This window comes from the organism of the source record quoted next, unplaced genomic scaffold (assembly GCF_019419815.1).
Source record: "Pyrus x bretschneideri cultivar Hongxiangsu unplaced genomic scaffold, Pyrus_bretschneideri_v1 Contig12, whole genome shotgun sequence".
Lineage (NCBI taxonomy): Eukaryota > Viridiplantae > Streptophyta > Magnoliopsida > Rosales > Rosaceae > Pyrus > Pyrus x bretschneideri.
In genome coordinates this window covers 6,793,998-6,813,776 of record NW_025999413.1, presented here as the reverse complement: position 1 = coordinate 6,813,776, position 19,779 = coordinate 6,793,998, and the positions used below count along the sequence as shown (strand labels likewise).

General features: G+C 36.1%; 3 protein-coding genes and 2 non-coding genes across 8 annotated transcripts; 3 read left to right on the top strand and 2 right to left on the bottom strand.

Annotated features, from left to right (window-relative positions):
* The first annotated feature begins 681 nt into the window (after positions 1-681).
* On the top strand, positions 682-762 carry TRNAL-CAG. The gene has a single exon. It is a non-coding gene; the product is annotated as a tRNA-Leu (tRNA).
* A 397-nt stretch (positions 763-1,159) lies between these two features.
* On the bottom strand, positions 1,160-1,262 carry LOC125474566. The gene has a single exon (XR_007256036.1). It is a non-coding gene; the product is annotated as a U6 spliceosomal RNA (small nuclear RNA).
* LOC125474137 (cytochrome b561 and DOMON domain-containing protein At2g04850-like) lies at positions 1,160-3,327 on the bottom strand. Its single transcript, XM_048577581.1, has one exon. It carries the CDS (start codon positions 3,195-3,197, stop codon positions 1,875-1,877), a length of 1,323 nt encoding a protein of 440 aa, XP_048433538.1. The 5' UTR covers positions 3,198-3,327; the 3' UTR covers positions 1,160-1,874.
* Positions 3,328-4,609: 1,282 nt separating this feature from the next.
* LOC103955047 (N-acetyltransferase 9-like protein) lies at positions 4,610-7,968 on the top strand. 2 transcript variants are annotated; one of them, XM_009366915.3, is made up of 6 exons: positions 4,610-4,814; positions 5,052-5,123; positions 6,607-6,694; positions 6,911-7,043; positions 7,187-7,225; positions 7,665-7,968. In XM_009366915.3, exons 1-6 carry the CDS (start codon positions 4,625-4,627, stop codon positions 7,740-7,742), a joined length of 600 nt encoding a protein of 199 aa, XP_009365190.2. In that variant the 5' UTR covers positions 4,610-4,624; the 3' UTR covers positions 7,743-7,968. The 2 variants fall into 2 exon arrangements, with proteins under 2 accessions (XP_009365190.2, XP_048434166.1); XM_048578209.1 differs by lacking the exon at positions 6,607-6,694 and having other exon boundaries at positions 6,922-7,043.
* Positions 7,969-13,754: 5,786 nt separating this feature from the next.
* LOC103955046 (heterogeneous nuclear ribonucleoprotein 1) lies at positions 13,755-19,580 on the top strand. 3 transcript variants are annotated; one of them, XR_007255984.1, is made up of 6 exons: positions 13,756-14,242; positions 14,376-14,496; positions 14,794-15,020; positions 15,386-16,601; positions 17,915-17,978; positions 18,990-19,580. XR_007255984.1 is itself a non-coding variant. In XM_048578208.1 (5 exons), exons 3-5 carry the CDS (start codon positions 14,799-14,801, stop codon positions 19,001-19,003), a joined length of 1,452 nt encoding a protein of 483 aa, XP_048434165.1. In that variant the 5' UTR covers positions 13,756-14,242; positions 14,376-14,496; positions 14,794-14,798; the 3' UTR covers positions 19,004-19,580. The 3 variants fall into 3 exon arrangements, 1 of the variants encoding a protein (XP_048434165.1); XR_007255985.1 differs by lacking the exon at positions 14,376-14,496 and having other exon boundaries at positions 13,755-14,242; XM_048578208.1 differs by lacking the exon at positions 17,915-17,978.
* Positions 19,581-19,779: the final 199 nt, after the last annotated feature.

The window sequence follows — 19,779 nt, the reverse complement described above, 5'->3', positions numbered from 1 at the left end:
TACGATAAATGAACACGATTCACGAATTTCTAAAATCTTCATAAAGAAAATCGCGCGAGAATCCTGTTGGCACTCTTCCATGTCTCTTGTGGGAATTTCTGACAGACTCGGAATATGAACAGCCGAAAAGTTCAAAGCACAAAAAGTAAAAAGAAAATAGGAGGATTGGGTAATTGCCACCTTTTGACCTTTTTGACTCTGTACTGCCAGATCAATCTCTTTCAACTTTTTACATACTGAAGTTACTATTCAAGATGCAAATTCGACACCAGCAAACAGTGATATGAAAAGTTCATGGGTGGGCAACAATGCTGGATACCCAATTTTTAATTAGAAGTGATTTAAGTTGAATTTATAGAACACTTGCATTCAAATTCTGCTCTTGAATACTTATGATAAGAGTTTGATTTTCGTCTTTTTATATATATCAAGTCCTATTTTAAAAAGAAATATTTAAGAGAGTTACTCATAAATTCACTAGACAAACTCACTCAAAGTCGTTTTGATAACAAGTGGATATGATTAAGATTGGTTAAATATGATTAAGATTATTCCAAAGTTTTACCTAGTAATTGGCTGGAAAAAAAATCTTTTGTTAAGTGTGAGATACAGGTTGGCATACACCCAAGTAGTTGTTCTATCATCAAGTATATCTAAAAGATTGAAAGCTAATCAATTAATGTCAAGATGGCCGAGTTGGTCTAAGGCGCCAGTTTCAGGTACTGGTCCGAAAGGGCATGGGTTCGAATCCCATTCTTGACAAATATTTTTTGTAATTTTCTGTCAAGCCCGTATTATTATTGTCCACTGTTAATGTAATATGTAGGTTAATTATATCACTTGATTGCGTGGCAAATTATTTTGATGTATTTTTTTTTACCATTAATATATTATAGGTTAGAAAAGTAGTTACTCCTTTAGCTTTGTGGGAAAATACTTACCCTTATTAGCTCATTATAACACTTGAATCAATAATATCACGTTAAAATATTTCTCCTTAAAAAAATAGTAAAATCAGGTAAAATCGTTAATAATTTAAGATTATTTTTTTGTTTATGTGTAGCGCATAACTTAGTAACATCATATGACGGTTTATGTAAAAACAACATTAGAAATTTATTCAAGATTACAGAAGGAAAATCATGTAAAAATGACAAAAAAAAATTTGGACCATTTCTCGATTTATGCGTGTCATCCTTGCACAGGGGCCATGCTAATCTTCTCTGTATCGTTCCAATTTTATCGGATGTCCCCGAAGGGACAAGCCCTGACGTCAAGAAAGAGTATATAAAGTCGTTTAGAAACCATGTTTTGGCCGATGTGGGACGTTGGCTTCCGTTCTTTTAATAGTCAACTTTACTTCCCACCTTGGGCTTTCCTCAGTGGACTGAGTATCCTTAGTCATAAACCCAATGAAGCAATCAAGTATCGAGTAAAACTGTGAAAGGTAGACAAGTTTTGTACCTAAACAACCTAAGAATCTAAGATTTCTTCCTTAAAGATTAAACAAATTGAGTTAGATAGTTGTTAACCCAGATCGAAAGAATTGGAGAGTACCAAGGGTAAAAAACCCGACTTGTAAAGTAGTTGAGTGAAGCCTTGGTAATGGAATAACATCAACAACAACTTTGTCCATGATCTCACCTCTTTACAAAAATATGAAGGAAAAAAAAAAAAAAAGCAAACCAAAATTGCAGCTATAAATATGATTCTTGAAATTATGACATCAAAACAAGAACAAAGAATTATCCTCACACATTAATTAAAAAAAAAAAAAAAATCCTCTAAGTCGACCTTCAGACAAACAACTTGTGTTCGTGGATTGATAAATTTCCATGTGGGAGAAGCATTATTCAATACTGTGATGCCTCTGATCATCTGAAGATTCCGCTGCCCTTATCCGACGCTCCAAATATACCTTCCCTCCTCATCTTCTCCTCCTTTGATTTTCTACAAAAAACCACCCAAGAATTCACCTCCAAAGCAATGCAAACCCCAATCAGTGTAGACAATCCCAAGCAATAAACCAGTTTCGCAAAAGACCTCCCTTCTCCCATCACCTCAAAACCTTGGAAAACATTCACCACACCCAGCACCACACATGCATACCCAACTAAATGGTGGTAAGATTTCCAGTACTTCCTGTACTTGTTTGTAGTTTTAGGTCGAAACAGTAGTGCTAGGGTTTGAAGCGCTCCCAAGCAAAATGCTGCAAACCCTAGCTTCCTGTGGAGCCCATACTGGACCCCAGGTGACATATCCCCAAGCCTAATCCCAATAGCAAACCCTACAGTCCCTAGGAAAAAGGCAAACAGTTGGACCCCAGCGTGCACATAGAACCATGTGGGACCTAATGATTGTATGTGCCTGAGGTAGCGTGCAAGCACTGCTCCAATGGGAAGCATGATGCCCCATGCAATGGCGTTCATGATGCCATGCACTGTTCTGAGTGTGCCAATGTTGGAGTGGTGTGTGGCCGTAGTGCCTGACATGACATCAAATGTTGTTATGGATGAAAGGTCGTTAGCGGTGGTTGGGTGTATGGTCGGCGAGTAGCCTTGGACGTAGAGACCACGGTTCCACACGTGGTGGAGCTTTGTCTTGTTTGGCGTGAGTTTCAATGTAGCGAATATTTGGATGGAAGCGCCGCCGTGGACGGTGGCCAATTTTCCACCGTATAGGGTGGCAGACGAGGAGAGAATGTGGATGTCAAGAGGGCGGGAGAGGAGAGGGCGTTTTTGGAGCTTTGTGGTTGGGTCTAAGAGGTAAGGGAGGACGACTATTTGACCGGTGCTAGGGTCCGGAAAGGCGATCAGAGCACGTGTGCCAGTCATTTCCGCAGAGGTCGGGTTGATGCCCCACCCGACCCACCCGGAAGGGGATATGAAAGTACCATAGAAAACAAGGTCTAGGGTGGCATTGTGGGGATGGAAAGTCCATGCTATGGAGGCTTGTTGGGTAGGGAGTGTGATGCATTTTTGAAAGGTTTTAGTGGAGGTGGTGGTGGTGCAATGGGCAGAAAATGTGACATAGGGAAAGGAAAAGAGAAGGAAAAGGGACAGGAGGAAGAGCATATTGATGGCTGGGAACAAGGGTTGAATATCAAAGAGAGTGGAAGCTAGGGATGTAGAATTGGTTGGCAAGCTTTTGTTAACATTTAAGTGTTTGGTATTGAGGTTGATGTAATTGATCATCATGGCTGTGGAGAACTTATGTGTTTACTAAGCACTGCTTAGCTTTGAGGTTAAGGCAACCAAAGTGTTTGTTTGGTGGAGTAGAAAATGATGCTTCAAGTGGAAGTGGAGGTGTTTTTTTCTGATGAATTATGATGGCTAAAAATATTTCAAGGATTGTGCTTGGCTTTGAAGCAAGGGAATTTTGATTACTTTATCCTAGAGAGCATCATTATATAGAAAGTAGACGCTTGAGCACAATTATATATTTCATTTGCTTAACTCAATTAATCAGATCATCACCCAAAGGGCCAAAGACGTTTTCTTTTGGCTAATTCCTTGCCAAAGTTAATCCCTTTTGTCTAATTGCCAATTGGTTCTCATTTTCTTTCCTTGAGTGAAAATTACTTGCAATTTATATACTACTTATACTGCATGTGGTTCAATATTTTAGTGGATAAAATGTTGAGTTTCTATCAATGCGTCTCGGGTTCGAAACTTCCCCCTCCTTTAAATTATTGTATTGATCCTAAGTAGAAGCAGGGCCAAACGAGGCTAAGGCTACCTTCCGTCCTCGACCAATCATACATTTGGGAGCGAGGCATTTGTGTATATTCATTTGATTTCGATCAGCAACTGAGTGAATCCGTCTCCATTGCCTAAGGTTCGCAAAGTAAAAGCAAATAGTTTCGAACTCTCCTCTCCTAATAGTAAAAAAACTTTAAAAATATGTATATACTACTCGTACTAGAATCACCATTCCTAGAGGGCGTTATGTCCAATTAGTTAACCATGATTAAGGAATTTAATTCATATATAAATAATATTATTAAGATAAGAAAAAAAATTTAAATTACACTTCTTTCCAAATTTGTTTCAATCAAATATAGAGATTTGTTAAGGGTTACTTTTACCTAGGAAAATTTGAGTTGTTATTGGGGTGGGCCTTGGTAACTAACGTGGTGGCTGACAGTCTTCCCCAGCTCTACTCCCTTCATTCTTTTTCTTTTGTCAAAAATTGTAATCGCTACTTATTAATAAAGCCTCTTTGTTAACCAAACAAGACGAAAGATAATTTAATCGTATATTACAAAAAAATGATTGAAGTAATGCAATTTTGTACAAACTAAATTTTGTTGTATATTTTTTCTTCTTTCACTCACATATCATGACGTCATATCGCAAACCTCTCTTGCCTCCCACATTTTCTCTCCGTTACTCCCTCTCTCTTTCACATTTATCTCCAACTCTCTCTTCCATATATTTTCCAAAGAAATAAAAGAAATAAAAAAAAACAAAATCTAAAAGCCAACTTCTTGTGGTTGAGAGAAAGAACTTTGACTTGTATTAGTCTTTCTAACCAAACGGCGTCGTCGGGGGTTAACTAATCTTTGTCATTGTGACGGTCAGTTTGTACGTGCGAGTGTGAGAGATAGGAAGGGAAACCAGCGATGGAGCGAGAGAAAGAGAAAGTGAGCTTGGAGGGAGGGAGAGTGATACTGGTCCCGTACATGAAGGAACACGTCCCAAAATACCACGACTGGATGAAGGACCCAGCTCTCCTCCAAGCCACCGGCTCCGAGCCCCTCACCCTCGACCAGGAATACCAGATGCAGCTCACCTGGACCCAAGACCCCAACAGTACTCTCTCTCTCTCTCTGTGGTGTTTTTGTTGGTTTTTATGTATTGCCTTGCTTTTTCGTAACAAAAACTGAACTGGGTTTTGACTAATTGTGGATTCTGCAGTTAAAGGTTTGATCTTTTGGGAAAAAAAAGTGTTGAATTTAGTTTTGATAAACGATTGGGGGTTTTTTGTGTAGTTGTATTACTGGTTTGGTGAATGATTGAAAATTTGGAACTTGGAATTGGGTTTTGCAGAGCAGACTTTCATTGTATTGGATAAGCAATTGGTTGTGGGAGAGTTCAGCCATGGAGAACCCCATGTGGAAGGTTAGCCAAATTTACAGTCTTTCTTCACTAATTACTTTCTGATTGGTTGCTGAGAAAATTAAGGAGAATTTAGAATGATTACTTATCTTAAGGAGAATTAGAATGATTACTTATCTTAAGGAGAAATTAGAATGATTACTTATCTTAAGGAGAAATTAGAATGATTACTTACCTTAGGTATGCAAAGTACATATTTTTAAGAACAGTTTGTTATTAAAAAAGAGTGCTGTTAAGCCAATCCCAGTGTCTTATTTCCACACCCACCATAAAATGATACTCTTATTGACAAATTTATCCTAGTATAAAAAGACCTTTAAAGACCTAAAGACCAACCAATCATGTCTTGCCACATAATTATTAGTTAAATTGATTCTTTTTAAACAAATTATTAGTTATACTGATAAAAAAAAAACCTAAAATATCATAAATAAGAAAAAGAAAAAAATATCATGAACCCCCACAAGCTTTCCTGGGGAAGGAAGTTCAGAAATTAAACTTATCAGGAAGAGGGTGAATTCGGACTTGACAAAGCAAAGCCTCGAGGCTCACAATAAAGCGCATGTTGTGGAAGGTGTGATCAAGCTTCACCAGAGAGTAGAGCAAGTTAGTCTTCAAGACTATTATAATGTTGAGATAGATGAGGAGAGAAGCTCATAGTCCAGATTACATTAGGGGACTCACGGATCCGACACTCATTGAACTCTGATTGTGTTTGGTGTTTTGGAACAATTTGGATACCTACCATATACTGAATTTGGAGGAATTTGATGTTAGGGAAAGCTAATGCAACACCAAAATATGAGTGAAGCTCTTCCAATTTAATCACACTCTCTCTTGTGTGGTCTGAATTCAAATTGGAAACGACAGAAATTGGGTACCGAAGCGGTTTTCAAGACGTGGTGGTGCTGCGATGGTTGTTGATAGAGGAGGGGCGCTTGGTGTTGGGGATTTGGGGAGTCAATAGTGACGGTTCTGCAAATTTTCTGGGGAGAGGGCTGCTGCTGGTGATATTTGGAGTTCTTGGGTATTTTCATTTAATGATAATTGTTTTTTTTTTTAATTTGTAATAATTTTTTTAAAGCAAGAAAAAATTGAAAAAGAAATATGTAGGGTTATTTTGGAAATAATGGTGGGTGGGAAAAGAGTTGATGTATTTTTTCACTTTTTATGGTGGGTGTAAATATAAGGTGGGTGGGGAAATAAGACATGGGGGTGGGCATATCACCACTCTTAAAAAAAATGAACAGTTGGTTGGATGGTTTTAATTGAAATTCCTGAGAAGGTTGTTACTTTTCTAGTTTTCAGCAAGTAAACTTGGGAATTGTTAAGTTGTATCAGTTTACATGATATTGCTCGTGTTTTTATGATCAGTTTCTTTTTACTAGAAATCGAGGAGGAAACAACGAAAAAAAACATATTTTCAAAGAATTTTGTTTTGTGTTATGATTAATGAGTGAGTAACGTTATGATTAATGGTTTGCAGCCATGATTGGTGATGTGAACTTATATATGAATGACCTGGACGATCCCCACATGGGAGAGATTGAAATAATGATTGCTGAACAGAAATGGTACCTTCCTTTACTTTCTTCTGATGGTAAAAAACAGAAGTGATTGCGTTCGATTTAATCTGGTTTCCCTTTGTTTTTCTATTTGTGTATGTGCTTGTTCGTTTGAAGCATTCCAGCACCAAATATTTATGTTTCTTCCTCACTTAGTTTTCACTTTAGGGACTATTATATGTATGCTATAATGTAATTTTTCAGTATTTTCTCTTGCTAATTTAGTCGTGGTAAAGGACTTGGGAAGGAATCGGCCTTGATGATGATGGCCTTTGCAATTGAAAATTTGGCGGTCCACATCTTCCGTGCTAAAATTGGGGAACAAAATGGAGCATCTCTTAGCTTGTTTCGGAAATTGGTCCGTCTGTGTGTCTTTCTCCCTCTCTTTCTGATTTTCTCTTATCACAAACTCATGCAATGTTGGCCTCTCATATTCCCCTTGCATTTAATTTGCACTTGTTTTTCCTTGTGGCTCACTAAACTCTCATATGGTTGATGTAGGGCTTTGAGGAGATCTCTCGTAGTGAAATCTTCAAGGAGGTGAGTCCAATTATCCTTATGAAATTTGCATATGTGCACAGGCTTTAGTTGGTCTATGCAGTTGACATCTTAACGGAAATACTATTTCTAATCTTCTGAATCTCTGTATGACCTTGGAGTGGCTCAGACTGTCATTATTTCTTATAACAGATGTCTATTTACAATTTATGTGCACTGCCCAGCTTCACATCATAAAAATTTCCAATAGTTTCATGTTCTTAAAAGGGCCCTGATACCTGTATTGTAAAGAATAGGAATCGTTTTTTCTTTGATGATTTCGAGAATTATCTTTTGAATAATTTCTTCAAAATCCACAAACAATGGAAATTTAAACGTTCTACCGGAGAAAAAAGTTCAAGGTGCTTGGTTAATTTTATACTACATTCAGTGTTGGAGCATCATCCGTCCATTTTAACAAATTTCTTGTCATATATGACAGGTGACGTTGGAGTTACATGTAACAAAGGACAAGCATGAGGAGTTGCTGCAGATAGGTAGCTTCGTGACTCATACCTAGCCGTCAAGGGCCTATGATCATGCTAATTCTCCACTTCACAATCAACGTCAACTCTTTTGCCAGTGCTTGGTATGCAGAAAAGCTACGATGTTGTTTAGACTCTACCGTATCATAGAACTTAACCTTACTGAACAGGGCTATATCAAAATGTTAGGGCTCGAATTCACATTCAATCCTATTTTGAAGATGATTCATGATGATTTACTAATTTTCTATCCATTTTTCACCCTTCTTTATTTGACTTATTTCTTTTCACCAGCTGGTTGATTAGTAAACTATTGCTGTAAACACATACAGAGAAAACAAAGGGAGAGGGGAAGTAAGCAAAGCGCATGACTTTAGAGCGTACAAATGTGGTCGAAGTATTGGTAGTAAAGACGAGTAGAGTAGTTCATCCCGACGGTTTGAATATTTGGCCCGGAAGTTGGGTGAGTCTGAGGGGGTATTCTTTGAAACTGAATCCCAGCTTGCGGTATAAGATTGAATGTGGTGCTGTTAGCTAGTCTGCAGAGATGTTTGAAACTTGAAAGCAAGAGCTCCTGTTTGATTCATGGGCTGTAATGTAACTGGTTGTAGGTGTTGTATAAACTGCCATACTCCCGATACAACTGCGCAAAGAGCGATGATAGCCTTCTGGTTGGATCGACTGCCAATGCAATCCATCCTGTAGAAGCTTGAGTAGTTCTGCTAGCAAAATTTGGACGCGTCTGGTGGATGGGACGAAGGTAGGGTTGTTGTACCTGGACGTCACTGCAAGAACCGAAGATTCAGTTGGTCGAAAAGGTCAAAATCAGAGCAGGTGTTAGTTTTAGCAGACGAGGTAAGCACAAGAAAATGGAGAAACTGAAAATTTTCAATAAAATAAAATAAAATAAACAGGTCTTGCAGTTATTGCCATGGATTAATGGATATTGAGCTTGAAGTACAACATTAATTAATGAAGATAATGCGTGATTAAGTTATTAATTTGAAGTGTAGAATCAAGGGGGCAACAACAACTGGGCATATGCATTCCTCTTTCAAGTACAAAACCAGAATATATAGGTGTATGCGTACGGTGAATGGATGCTCGTTCTTTATTGTTATTTTTTTAAATGACGATTAGTTGTGGGGCCTCTACCACGTTACGATATGAATCGTCTATTTTTTTAAGTTGCAACTCAAAGATATCCTTGCAAATTATTAGCTAAATTAAAAATATTTAAGGCATCTAATTAAATTTAAAGAAGAGTAATGCTATTCATACCATATTTTTATACTATATTTCTATACCATAATAGGTGGCATATGATGTGGACAGTCACATCATTTGACAAATTTGCAAAACCCAAGGAAATGAAGGAGAAAGACTTATCGTATACCACAATTATTATTTAATTAATCAGTTTTTCTTAATTATTAGTTTATTAAATAATGAACTAAATTTAAAAACCTGATTAATTCAAATGATGTGGTTGTTCACATCAAATGCCACATAAGGTGGTACAAAAATGTGATACAAAGACATGATATGAATAACATTACTCTTTAAAAAAATTGATGAGCATTAGGTTATTAGAAACATTCAAATTTCATCATGAAAATTAAATGGGCAAAAAGTTTTAGATTTAATTGAATTTTCACAAGGATAATGTGTGAATTGAGAATTACAAAATAAACGGATCGGATCCCTAAAGTCCGATGCAAAGCAGGTTCAACAACTAATCTCCTTTTTTATCAAAAAATGGGAATCGCTTTCCTGTTGCCCTGAGACAAAGGCTCGTGGTAGAAGAGGTAGAGAAAGATTTGAAAAGAGACTCTAAGAAAAGTCATTGAGTGCCTAGAGCTAACGGAAGATTTGACGTAAAACCGAGCACAATAGCATTTTATAATTTATACAGCCGACCTCACTAGTGGAATAAGGTTTTTTTTATTGTTGTCGGGGAACCCTTTCTCAAAGGGGCTTGATATACATATATACACACAGACATAATAATACATGTATCAAATATAATAATATAATTTTGCATGCATGTGATGGCATGATGACTCCTCGGATCCCATCATCACACATGAACTAACCATTAGATCGATCGACTTTGGATATAAAATGACCATATTAATCCCTTGCCTGGTAAAAGTTGTCAATATAAATACACAGGAATGATATTTATCAAAAGTCGTTCTTTTTCAATATTATCATTATTTATAGGAGTAGTTTGAATTTGAACTTAGGTCTCTATAGACTTTGGAAAGAGAAATATTATTAGGTTAAGAGTCAACTAATTAAAAGTTGTAGAAGCTAAAAACACGACAAGTTAAAGAAATCATTAAACTTCAAAAAGAAACTATGATTTTCTATTTATTTTTAACATATGACAACCACAACTCACACAACTACGTAATATTACTAATTCGCATTTTTTAATATAAGTAAGCATAATGTTAATGTGTCGCCAACGTGTTAATAACATTAGGTAGCGTTTTGTGATAAGAAACTCTTCAAAAACGAAAAGGGTAGTGTAAATGTTAGAGATACGTGGAGGTTGTAGTGTAGGCCAGTAAGCAGTAACGATCGAGTGGAAGGACCAAACTCCCTTTCGTGGGGAGCACGAAGAAAGATGCTGATTGCTAATCATATTCCATGATCCCAATCTTACTAAATTTAATTAATCCAAAGCCCCTTCTTATTCTATTAAGTTTCTGAAAGTGACATTCTTTAAGTTAAAAACTTGAAATTCTTTGCTCTTGTTAAAAGCAAATGGAGGCTTTATTTTTTTTATTTTTCCATTTCAGTGGTGAAATTTTGAAATTATGAGCAAGGTACCTAAATTAACATTCAACTTTGAATAGAGCAGCGTTGTCCTTTACATGCGAGTTCGAATTCTTATTCACAGATCTTAAAATATTGTCTTGTCCAATAAAATATATCATCGATTGCAAAAAGTCTAACTGAATAATGTGATACTTTTTATTTTATATTGCATTATTCATATAAAAGAAGTAATTTTAAACTTCTTATATGCACCTTCCTTCTCTCTAAAGACCTTTATTCTCTCTTTTTTTTTTCTTCTCCTTGTATTCTTTTCATATTTGCTTGAAGCTTTAAAGTGTTATTGGGTGGTGGAGATAATGTGAAGTAGCAAATAAGGTTGGTGGTAATTTTGGGTGATGGACTTGAGTTAAAATCTTCTGCACTCATTTTGTATGCGGTATCTTTTGTGTCATTATCATTAATTGACACGTATTAATAAAATTAATCATCTTTAACTTTGTTATCATAAACTTAATACGTATCAATCAATAATAAAGACCACAAAGAGGGCACACACAAAATGGATGCAGAACATTTGATCTCGATGATATATACGTGTATGTTTTTCAAAAGGGTGTTTGTGTGTTTTCTTTAATTGTTGAACTATTATCAAAACTAAAACTACATGCTTCTATTTCTAGTAGTGAACTTTTGATCTCATCGAAAAATAAAAGGCTTCAAAACTTCTAGTTTCAATGTATGCTTGTTTATTTAGAGTACAAGTTGATCTTAAAAATGGTTGAATTCTAATTAAGTAATATTTTGTGTACTTAGTTTGAAAAACTCAAAACAATATTTAAATCATGTAAAATGGGACAAGAAAAAGGATAATTAATGTACTTTGAGTGATATAAAGGGGGAATAGTATTCATGGCCAACAATATCAATGGATGGTCACCAACCATTCCTATTAACAAAAAGTACAGAGGAAAGTCGATTGGTTTAGAAGATTAATAAATTAAATGTTGATTTTATTTTTGTTTGATTATTTCTAATTTAATATTTGGGTTTTGTAGTACCTTTTCTTTCAATGAAAAGTTAACGTTTGGGTTTGGAACATGCCAACTAGTTTTAAATTTAACATTTTATGAATGATGCTACTCATCACCAACTCCACGTTGGTCACTCACTCTTTTTAAATATTTTCATTATATTTTAATTTTGCATCAAGTTATCTTAATGCAGAGTATTCAAGAGAAAATATATAAGGGATGTAGTCAAATTAGGATTTGATGAGATTTTAATAGACTTTAAAATCAATGTGTAGTCAGTTATAAATTAAAAAGATTATTTTAAAAGATTTTGAAATCATAGTATTGTCAAATTAAGATTTTAAAGGATTTTAAAGAATGCATTCAAACCCAGATGTAGTTGATTAGGGTACATCCAAATCCTAAGTATGAAATGCCAAAGATTTACTAGGATTTTAATGAGCGAGGAATTTTGATGAATTTGAAGGTGAATGGTATAGATACCAAATGCCATCAAAACTCCAACCATCTCCACTTTGATTTCGTTTCACGCCCCCATAAGCTTAGACAAAAAAGAACCTGCCAACCTCTTCGTCCAATGATCTTTAGGGTTAGCCACCCTCATCCCTCTTCGCAACCGATCCACTGCTACTCTAACAATGGTACAATCCCAATTGAAATTCTAACCCTAACAATTTCAATGTTATTGTAGAATTTCCAAAAAAAATTGAAAGGAACCTATGTATTCAAAAATACAAAATTATGGCCTCCTTTAGTATGTGTTTTGGATTCATACAAAAGATTTGGATGGGTTCACTTCTTTTTTTAATTTTGTGGGCTGAAATTATTATTTTCAAGTTTAATTTTATGATTGACTGGATTTGAAGTGGCTGGTCGCGAGTGGTTGTTGGTTTAAAGGGGGAAATATTTAGATGACAGAGAAATATAAAGGAGCAAGAGCCCCCAAGTTGGTGCTAGAAGAGAGAGAGAGAGATATATATATATATATATATATATATATATATATAAATTGGTAGTTGCCGATTTTTTAAGTGATTTGGAGTCTAAGAAAATCCATCAAAATCCAATAAAATTTGTTATATGAATCTTCTTAAATATTTCAAAATCTATATGAACTTTGTAAAATTCTACATAATTCTATCAAACCCATCGCTTAACAAAATCTATTAAAATCCTCTCATCTTATTTGACTACACCTAGGTAAACAAAAAACAAACCTTGTAATTGCCATAGTCGTAACAAAGACCGCTTCCATGGTTAAATTTGGTCATGCAATAATTCCATCATCCGCAACAACAACCTTCTTTCAATTAGTCTAGTTGACCTTCAATTTGGTTCAGAGCTTTTTAGAGCATCTCTAAACGAGATGTCAAATTGTCCAAATCAGCAATAACGGTAACAAAAGACAACATTAATGTTTTCCAATCGAGAAACCAAATCTGATGTGACATGACTTGGATTGACATTTCTTTCCCTTACTGCCAAATTTGACAACACCTTTAGATTTTTTTAATTAATTATTAAATGTTTTTATTAATTTTTTTATTAGTTTAAAGCATTATCCTTTTGTTTCTTTTCATTCCCAATGCAAAGAAAGTACATGAATTATTATTTTATGTTTAAAATTGGATATATCGGTTGGAGAGCAAAAGTTTTAAAGATGTCAAAGTGCCATGTAAGCCTTCAAATCTAAATTTTAGGTTTAAAATTTGACATCTCTTTTGGAGATGGTCTTAGTTTTCTAAAACATGCCAATTATCTTCCAAGCATCAAATTTTCCACTATTATTGTGTGAGTTTTCTCTACTTGAATAGACAAAAAGTTGAGCTAACGAAATACGTTTTCAAAGATTAAGATGCTCGAAACTTGATAGGAAGTTCATACGGCAAATCAAAACAATGTTCCAAATTCAGGTGCATGGTCCGAGCAAGCAAAATAATCAGTAATAAAAAAACTAAAAAAAAAAAAAATATCATAACTCAGTTGGTTAAAAATATTCCACTTCCTCCGTTTATCCCTTTCTAATATCTTGTATTAGGTAAAAAATATACAAACCAAAGATCAGAAGAGGCCTAAAAAAATGTCCTCAAAATCAAGGCTTTAGTGTGGTTTCAAATTTCCTTAAACGGCATCGTTTTTGTCAATAACTATATAAGGAATGACCTTAGCCCAGAAAAAGCTATAAAAGGAATGAACGGCGACGGGAACGACATGGTAACGTAATCCTTCCCATTTTATGACACCAGAGAAAACCATATATTTCCATGACTAATTTCTCCAATTTTATTTTCTTCTAGATTTATTATTTTTGTTTGCATTTCTATGAATTTTCGAATCAAATTGTTCATAAAATAAAAAAAAAGCCTGTAAAAGATATAATATAAATAGAAAAAAAGAGAAAAACTGAAAATCTTGAGCTTCCCATTTTCCGCAGTGGCTATATATTCTTCAGAGACCGTCGATGCCCTCCCTTTCTCTCTCACAAACCTCTCCTTCTCTCTCTGGAAAGACACATTTTTTAATCTCGTAATACTCATCTGTTTGGTAACTGAATTTGCATTTGTTAATCACCATCGAAAGAACAAACAAAAGGATTGGAGGGGGCGTATATGGGGAGGAGGTTGAACATGCCCTCTGTTCTTATTCTTACAGTGCCTCCTCTCAGATCTTAATTTTCTGCACGATTTGGCATCTGAGTTTTCGTTAATCTGCCGGTATGGGGGGAAATCTGATTTGGGTTTTTTTGTTTGCTTTTTCTGAATTTGTTGTGGGTTCGGATCCTGGTGATTTTTCTGATTGAAAATTCTCTCTGGTTTATGTTTTTCTTCTTCTTTCTTCTTCTGGTAGGTGTGCATAATTCTGGGTCCTGTATTTGATCGGTGAAGGATCGGATGCTTCTAAATTAAATCCACAAACACTTGTTTTTGAATCGGACGACAATCTGTCTTCTTAATATTTAAAAAATAAGGTACTATTCTTTCTAGTTTGGTTGGTTATCTATTTTCTGCATTTGGTTCTAGTTAGGTGGATTGATAAAAAAAATATAGACTTTGAGCTGCCGGTGTTGGTGTTGGATTGGATTGGTGATTGTGTGCATTTTGGTTTTTGGAATTGGTTTACTAGTGTTGTAGAATTATATCGGATCCGTTGTAAAATGCTCCATCTTTATCGGGTTGGGATTGAGATTTTGATTAGACGTTTACATTTTTCCTTGGGTTGGGTTTGATTTGTGAAGCTTAATTGACGACGTGCTTGTGGCCTGTAGTGAAAATGCAATCCGATAGTGGTAAGTTGTTTATCGGCGGCATATCGTGGGATACGAATGAGGAGCGGCTAAAAGAGTATTTCAGCGGTTTCGGGGAGGTGGTAGAAGCAGTGATAATGAAGGATCGGACCACAGGCCGTGCTCGTGGTTTTGGTTTTGTAGTTTTTTCTGACCCAGCTGTGGCGGACAGTGTCATAATGGAGAAGCACAACATCGATGGAAGGATGGTAATCAAAATAACTTCTTCTTGATGAATGTAGTTTTGTCCTTCAGTTGCACTTTTATGTTTACACAATGACCAAGCATCGTTGTGCTTTCTTTTTGGATAACAGAAATGGCGAAGCAAATTCATTTGCTCGTTACAGTTAGGTGTCTGTGAATGTAACTGCACAAATTCATTTCCTATGGTTCTGTGTTAAACTAAATTTCAAATTGAGCTAGAGTAAATCACGGTTCTCATTATTTTATTTTTCTCCCGCGATCATTTTAGTTGATGCATTACTTTGCTCTTCACTTCTTATACCCTGTTAAATTAATCCAGGTGCTTATATACTTTGATCTTGGTTTTAACCCTTGCATTCTCTATTCTCAGGTTGAAGCGAAAAAGGCCGTTCCCAGGGATGACCAGAATATTTTGGGTAGAAGCAGTGGGAGCATCCAGGGTTCTCCAGGTCCAGGTCCAGGTCGCACAAGAAAGATTTTTGTTGGAGGTTTAGCATCCACTGTCACGGAGAGTGACTTTAAGAAGTACTTTGAACAGTTTGGAACAATCACGGATGTTGTGGTGATGTATGATCACAGCACCCAGAGGCCAAGAGGCTTTGGATTTATCACTTATGATTCAGAGGAGGCAGTGGACAAGGTTTTGCTTAAGACATTTCATGAACTGAACGGGAAAATGGTTGAGGTAAAGCGAGCAGTTCCGAAAGAGTTATCACCTGGTCCCAGTCGCAGCCCTCTTGCAGGATACAACTATGGTCTTGGTAGGGTCAATAGCTTCCTTAATGGCTACACTCAGGGGTATAATCCAAGTACAGTTGGAGGCTATGGACTTGGTAGATTCAGCCCAGTTGCAGGTGGTCGAAGTGGATTTCCTCCATATGCTTCTGGTTATGGAATTGGTATGAATTACGAGCCAGGGTTGAGTCCAGGATTTAGTGGAAATGCAAATTTTAATAGTACTATGAGCTATGGGCGGGGTTTGAGTCCTTATTATATCAATAATTCAAATAGGTTTAGCAGCCCCATTGGGTATGATGGCGGTAATGGAGGAAACACATCTTCGTTTTTCAGCTCAGTGACTCGGAACTTGTGGGAGAATGGGAATGGGAATGAGGGTGGTCTTAATTATGGAACAAACTCCACAAATGCCAATGCTTACGTCGGATCAGGAAGTGGAACCATTGGAGGAAGTACGTTTGGAAATACTGCAAATAATTGGCCTTCTTCAGCAATGTCAGCTCGAGTCGGAGGAAATAATGTTTCTAACAATAGCAGGAATCTTGGTTATGGAGTTGGGGATAACAGTTACAATCTGGGAACTGGTGGGTATGGAAGAAACAGTGGTGCAAGTGTGGCCCCTACATCTTCATTTGCTGCATCAAATGGTGGTTTTGATGGGACCTTCACTGACTTTTACAGTAGCGGTTCAGTATATGGAGATCCTACTTGGCGTTCATCAAATTCCGATCGAGATGGACCTGGTCCCTTTGGTTATGGGCTTGGCGGTGCAGCCTCTGATGTATCAGCTAAAAGTTCTCCTGGTTATGTTGGTGGTTTTAGTGTTAATAAGAGACAGCCAAATACAGGTACGGGATCAATATCTGAGGTAACTTATATTTTCATCTTTTTTGTTTTTCTCTGTAGTTTTTTTTTTAATTTTTTTAATTTTTAATTTTAATAGAAATATAGGGAACTTTCTTTTTTCTAGTAATTCGCATGGGTCCATAGACTCCATACAAAATTGGATAAGTTTATATTGGTAACATATAATCTCACTACCTTATTGAGCTTGCTTATTTGGCTGGCTATGCTGCACTTGATCCACAATATTTAACTGATTTGAATTTTTGCATCCAAGCAATAGGTTCATGAAATCTATTTTTTCTCTAGCTGATGTTCCATCGAGCTGATTACTGTAGTATTGGATTATATTTAGTTTAGCATACCATCCAAGAAAGGAACGGCGCTGCAGCTTCTGATGTATAGTGCAGTTGATTTAGGTGACTGTCTAGTTAGCAGTTCAGTAGACTTAGGTTGGACTCATCACAATTCCTCTAGCTTGTTTTACACTCAATTCTGTTTAGTTGCCTTATTAGGATTATACATAATGGTCAGGATGTGTATTGCTTTGGAGTCCTAGGTTTGTTAGGATTTTTGGCAAGTTTACTAAAGGCATGGGGAAAATATGGGATGGACTATTAATGGAAAAGGCTTTCAATTTTGTTGTATCGGTCAATTCAGTTTATTTGTATTTTGTTGGCGTTGGTGGAGGTTGTAGCTGGTCAGTGACCCTTCCTTGATAACTAATATGATTATCAACGTCTTAGTAATTAAGGGGATGATGGTCCCAAATGATTATTGATTGTGGAGTGTGTAGGGGCATGGAGACAGTTGACAATATCTTATATTCTAACATGGCTTTGATACTTGATAAGGCATTATGTGATCTCCTGTGTTCTTGTGCATCTATCTTATGCTCCCTTTTGCATGTGGTAGGAAGATTATGCATCTTACCTCAATGACTCGTATGTGCCGGAATGAAAGGCATATGAATATTTTTGAGAATGTTGCTCTCTTATTCTCATTCCAATACATTGAGTTTGTTTGTTTATTTGTTTTCCTGTTTTTTCACCAGATTTGCAAGTTCATTCTTTTTTCTCTGTAGGCGTGTGTTTTTTTTGGATCATAAATGTTTGTTTTTCTTTTGTATGAGAAATTGTATAAAATTGTATTTTCCCCTTTAATCCGCTGCACTGCTTATCTCTCTATTTTGAAATATCTAGCCCTTAATGGTTGAAAATATCTGTTGTTTTAAGGACTTGTTCATCTTGTCTTTCCTGAGATCCAGCATCTGTGCCATTGACAAAATAAAGTTGCTTCTTTTCCTTCTTCGTTGTAGGTTATCTTCACTAGTAAAGTGGCCTTGATGTTCATAACTTGAGCTTGAAGGCATGCATATTAAAGTATGAGCTTTCTTTTACCTACACCTTTGGCACACAATAAGTATACTCAATGGTTTGTAAGTTTATTGTTTCTATGCAAGCGTTACTTAGGGAGGGGGAATTAAACCCAAGACCTAAGGTGTTGGGATAAATGCTACTTGAGCTACAAGGTCCTTGCAGATTAGTATACTGTAATATGATGCTCTGAGTATTATCTTTTACCTTTATGGAAGAAAATGAGAAATCTAGAAATCTAAATGAGTCTATGATGAAGATTGTTGAATCTATAAAATACAAATTCAGCTCAGCCTATGGTTAAAATGTGTCTAGGCTCTCTCTCTCTTTCTCTCTTGCCTACGTGTGTTTCCTCACCAAATGGCAACGATTACCTCTGTACCCAACCTTTAAACTCCGTCTGCCAGTTTAAGTAATAAAATCACTAATCAGGGCATGAAATGGAGAGGGAAGATGTAGTTGGGCTAAAAAGTATGCTGTCTCATGGACATTCAACTGCTGCAATTAAGACTGTGTATCAAAGTAACAATGGAGAGATAAATAAGAGGGACAGAGAATAGGCTATCATTGAAAGTATCATTTCTTGATCCTCATCTTTTCAGATTTGAGGTCACATTAGTTGTGCAGTGTTTCCATCAGTGAACAATTAACAGCTTAGATTATGATGGCTGCATATTGCTTGTTTGCTGGAATCTTGCAACAGTTCTAAAAGATAAAGCATTTCGTTATAATTACATAACTTAATCTCTCGTATGAGCGCCCATTCTAAGTTGGTGATATTTTGTATTGCTTAGGATACTGTTTTACTCAATATTTCTTGCAATTTGTGTGTTAGACTGCAAATATCTTTGTTTTAATAGCTTAGTTTTGTTGGAAGTCAGAGCCATTGATATTATTATGTTCAACTTAAAGTGTGTGTGCGTGCGTGTATGTGCGTATATAACTGAAAAGTTGTAGCTCACTTCATTATATTTGTGACTGCCGACACTTACAAGTTCCGTTCCTATTGTTTTTCAGGAATTGCTGCCTAGGATCGTCATTTCTGATGTCACGACATTGTAGGTGAAGATAATGAAGCAGGCGAACTGTGAATTTTGCACACCACCGCCGTTTATATATCTCAGTAAGAGAGATTTGGTTAGTAAGAGCTAACTGGGAGTGGCTGTTTTAAAGAAGTTAGAGTTAGAAGTTAAAAATGGATTTTGTGTTAATGCATTGAGTTACCAATTTTAGGGTTTTTCGGTTTTGTTTTGGTCTATGAGTGAGATGTAAAATCAGATTGCGGGATATAGTCAGAAGTGTATCATGCATCTCCGGTGAGGCGGCGATACCCAAAAGAAAAAGAGAAAAGGAAAGAAAGAAAGAGAGAAACTGATATATATTTTTTTCCCTCTAGAAGTTTATCTGTAAAATCTTCTGGCCAAGTTGTGGGTTCTGGTCAGGGATTGCTTCTTCTTCTTCTTCTTTTCCCAATCATTTGGTTTGTTTTTATTGTACCTGAGCTGAGATTAATGTTGATTTACTATTAGTGTGAAACATTTTAAGGGTTTACCCATCTAGGGACCCCCATCAATAAGTAATCGCATATCCTGATCTTTTTATGTTGTATTTTTACCCTTTTGAAATCTTTTTGTTTTTTTTTTTTTTTTCTCCCTCTTCATAATATTTTGGAATTAAAAAAACTAAGGTTAAAAGGAAATTATGATGCAGCCATGGCCGCTGCCGGTGGTTGTGATCAACCTCTTTTTCTTTATGTTATTGAACTTCTAAAGTTTGATTAAATTAGGAAGGACTTCAAAATTGGGGA

Excerpts from the sequence above, each read along its gene's own strand:
- LOC125474137 (XM_048577581.1), bottom strand. The coding sequence starts at position 3,197 with ATGATGATCAATTACATCAACCTCAATACCAAACACTTAAATGTTAAC.
- LOC103955047 (XM_009366915.3), top strand. The coding sequence starts at position 4,625 with ATGGAGCGAGAGAAAGAGAAAGTGAGCTTGGAGGGAGGGAGAGTGATA. Across the intron at positions 4,815-5,051 it reads CTGGACCCAAGACCCCAACA|AGCAGACTTTCATTGTATTG; the intron begins GTACTCTCTCTC and ends TGGGTTTTGCAG. Across the intron at positions 5,124-6,606 it reads TGGAGAACCCCATGTGGAAG|CCATGATTGGTGATGTGAAC; the intron begins GTTAGCCAAATT and ends AATGGTTTGCAG.
- LOC103955046 (XM_048578208.1), top strand. The coding sequence starts at position 14,799 with ATGCAATCCGATAGTGGTAAGTTGTTTATCGGCGGCATATCGTGGGAT. Across the intron at positions 15,021-15,385 it reads ACAACATCGATGGAAGGATG|GTTGAAGCGAAAAAGGCCGT; the intron begins GTAATCAAAATA and ends CTCTATTCTCAG.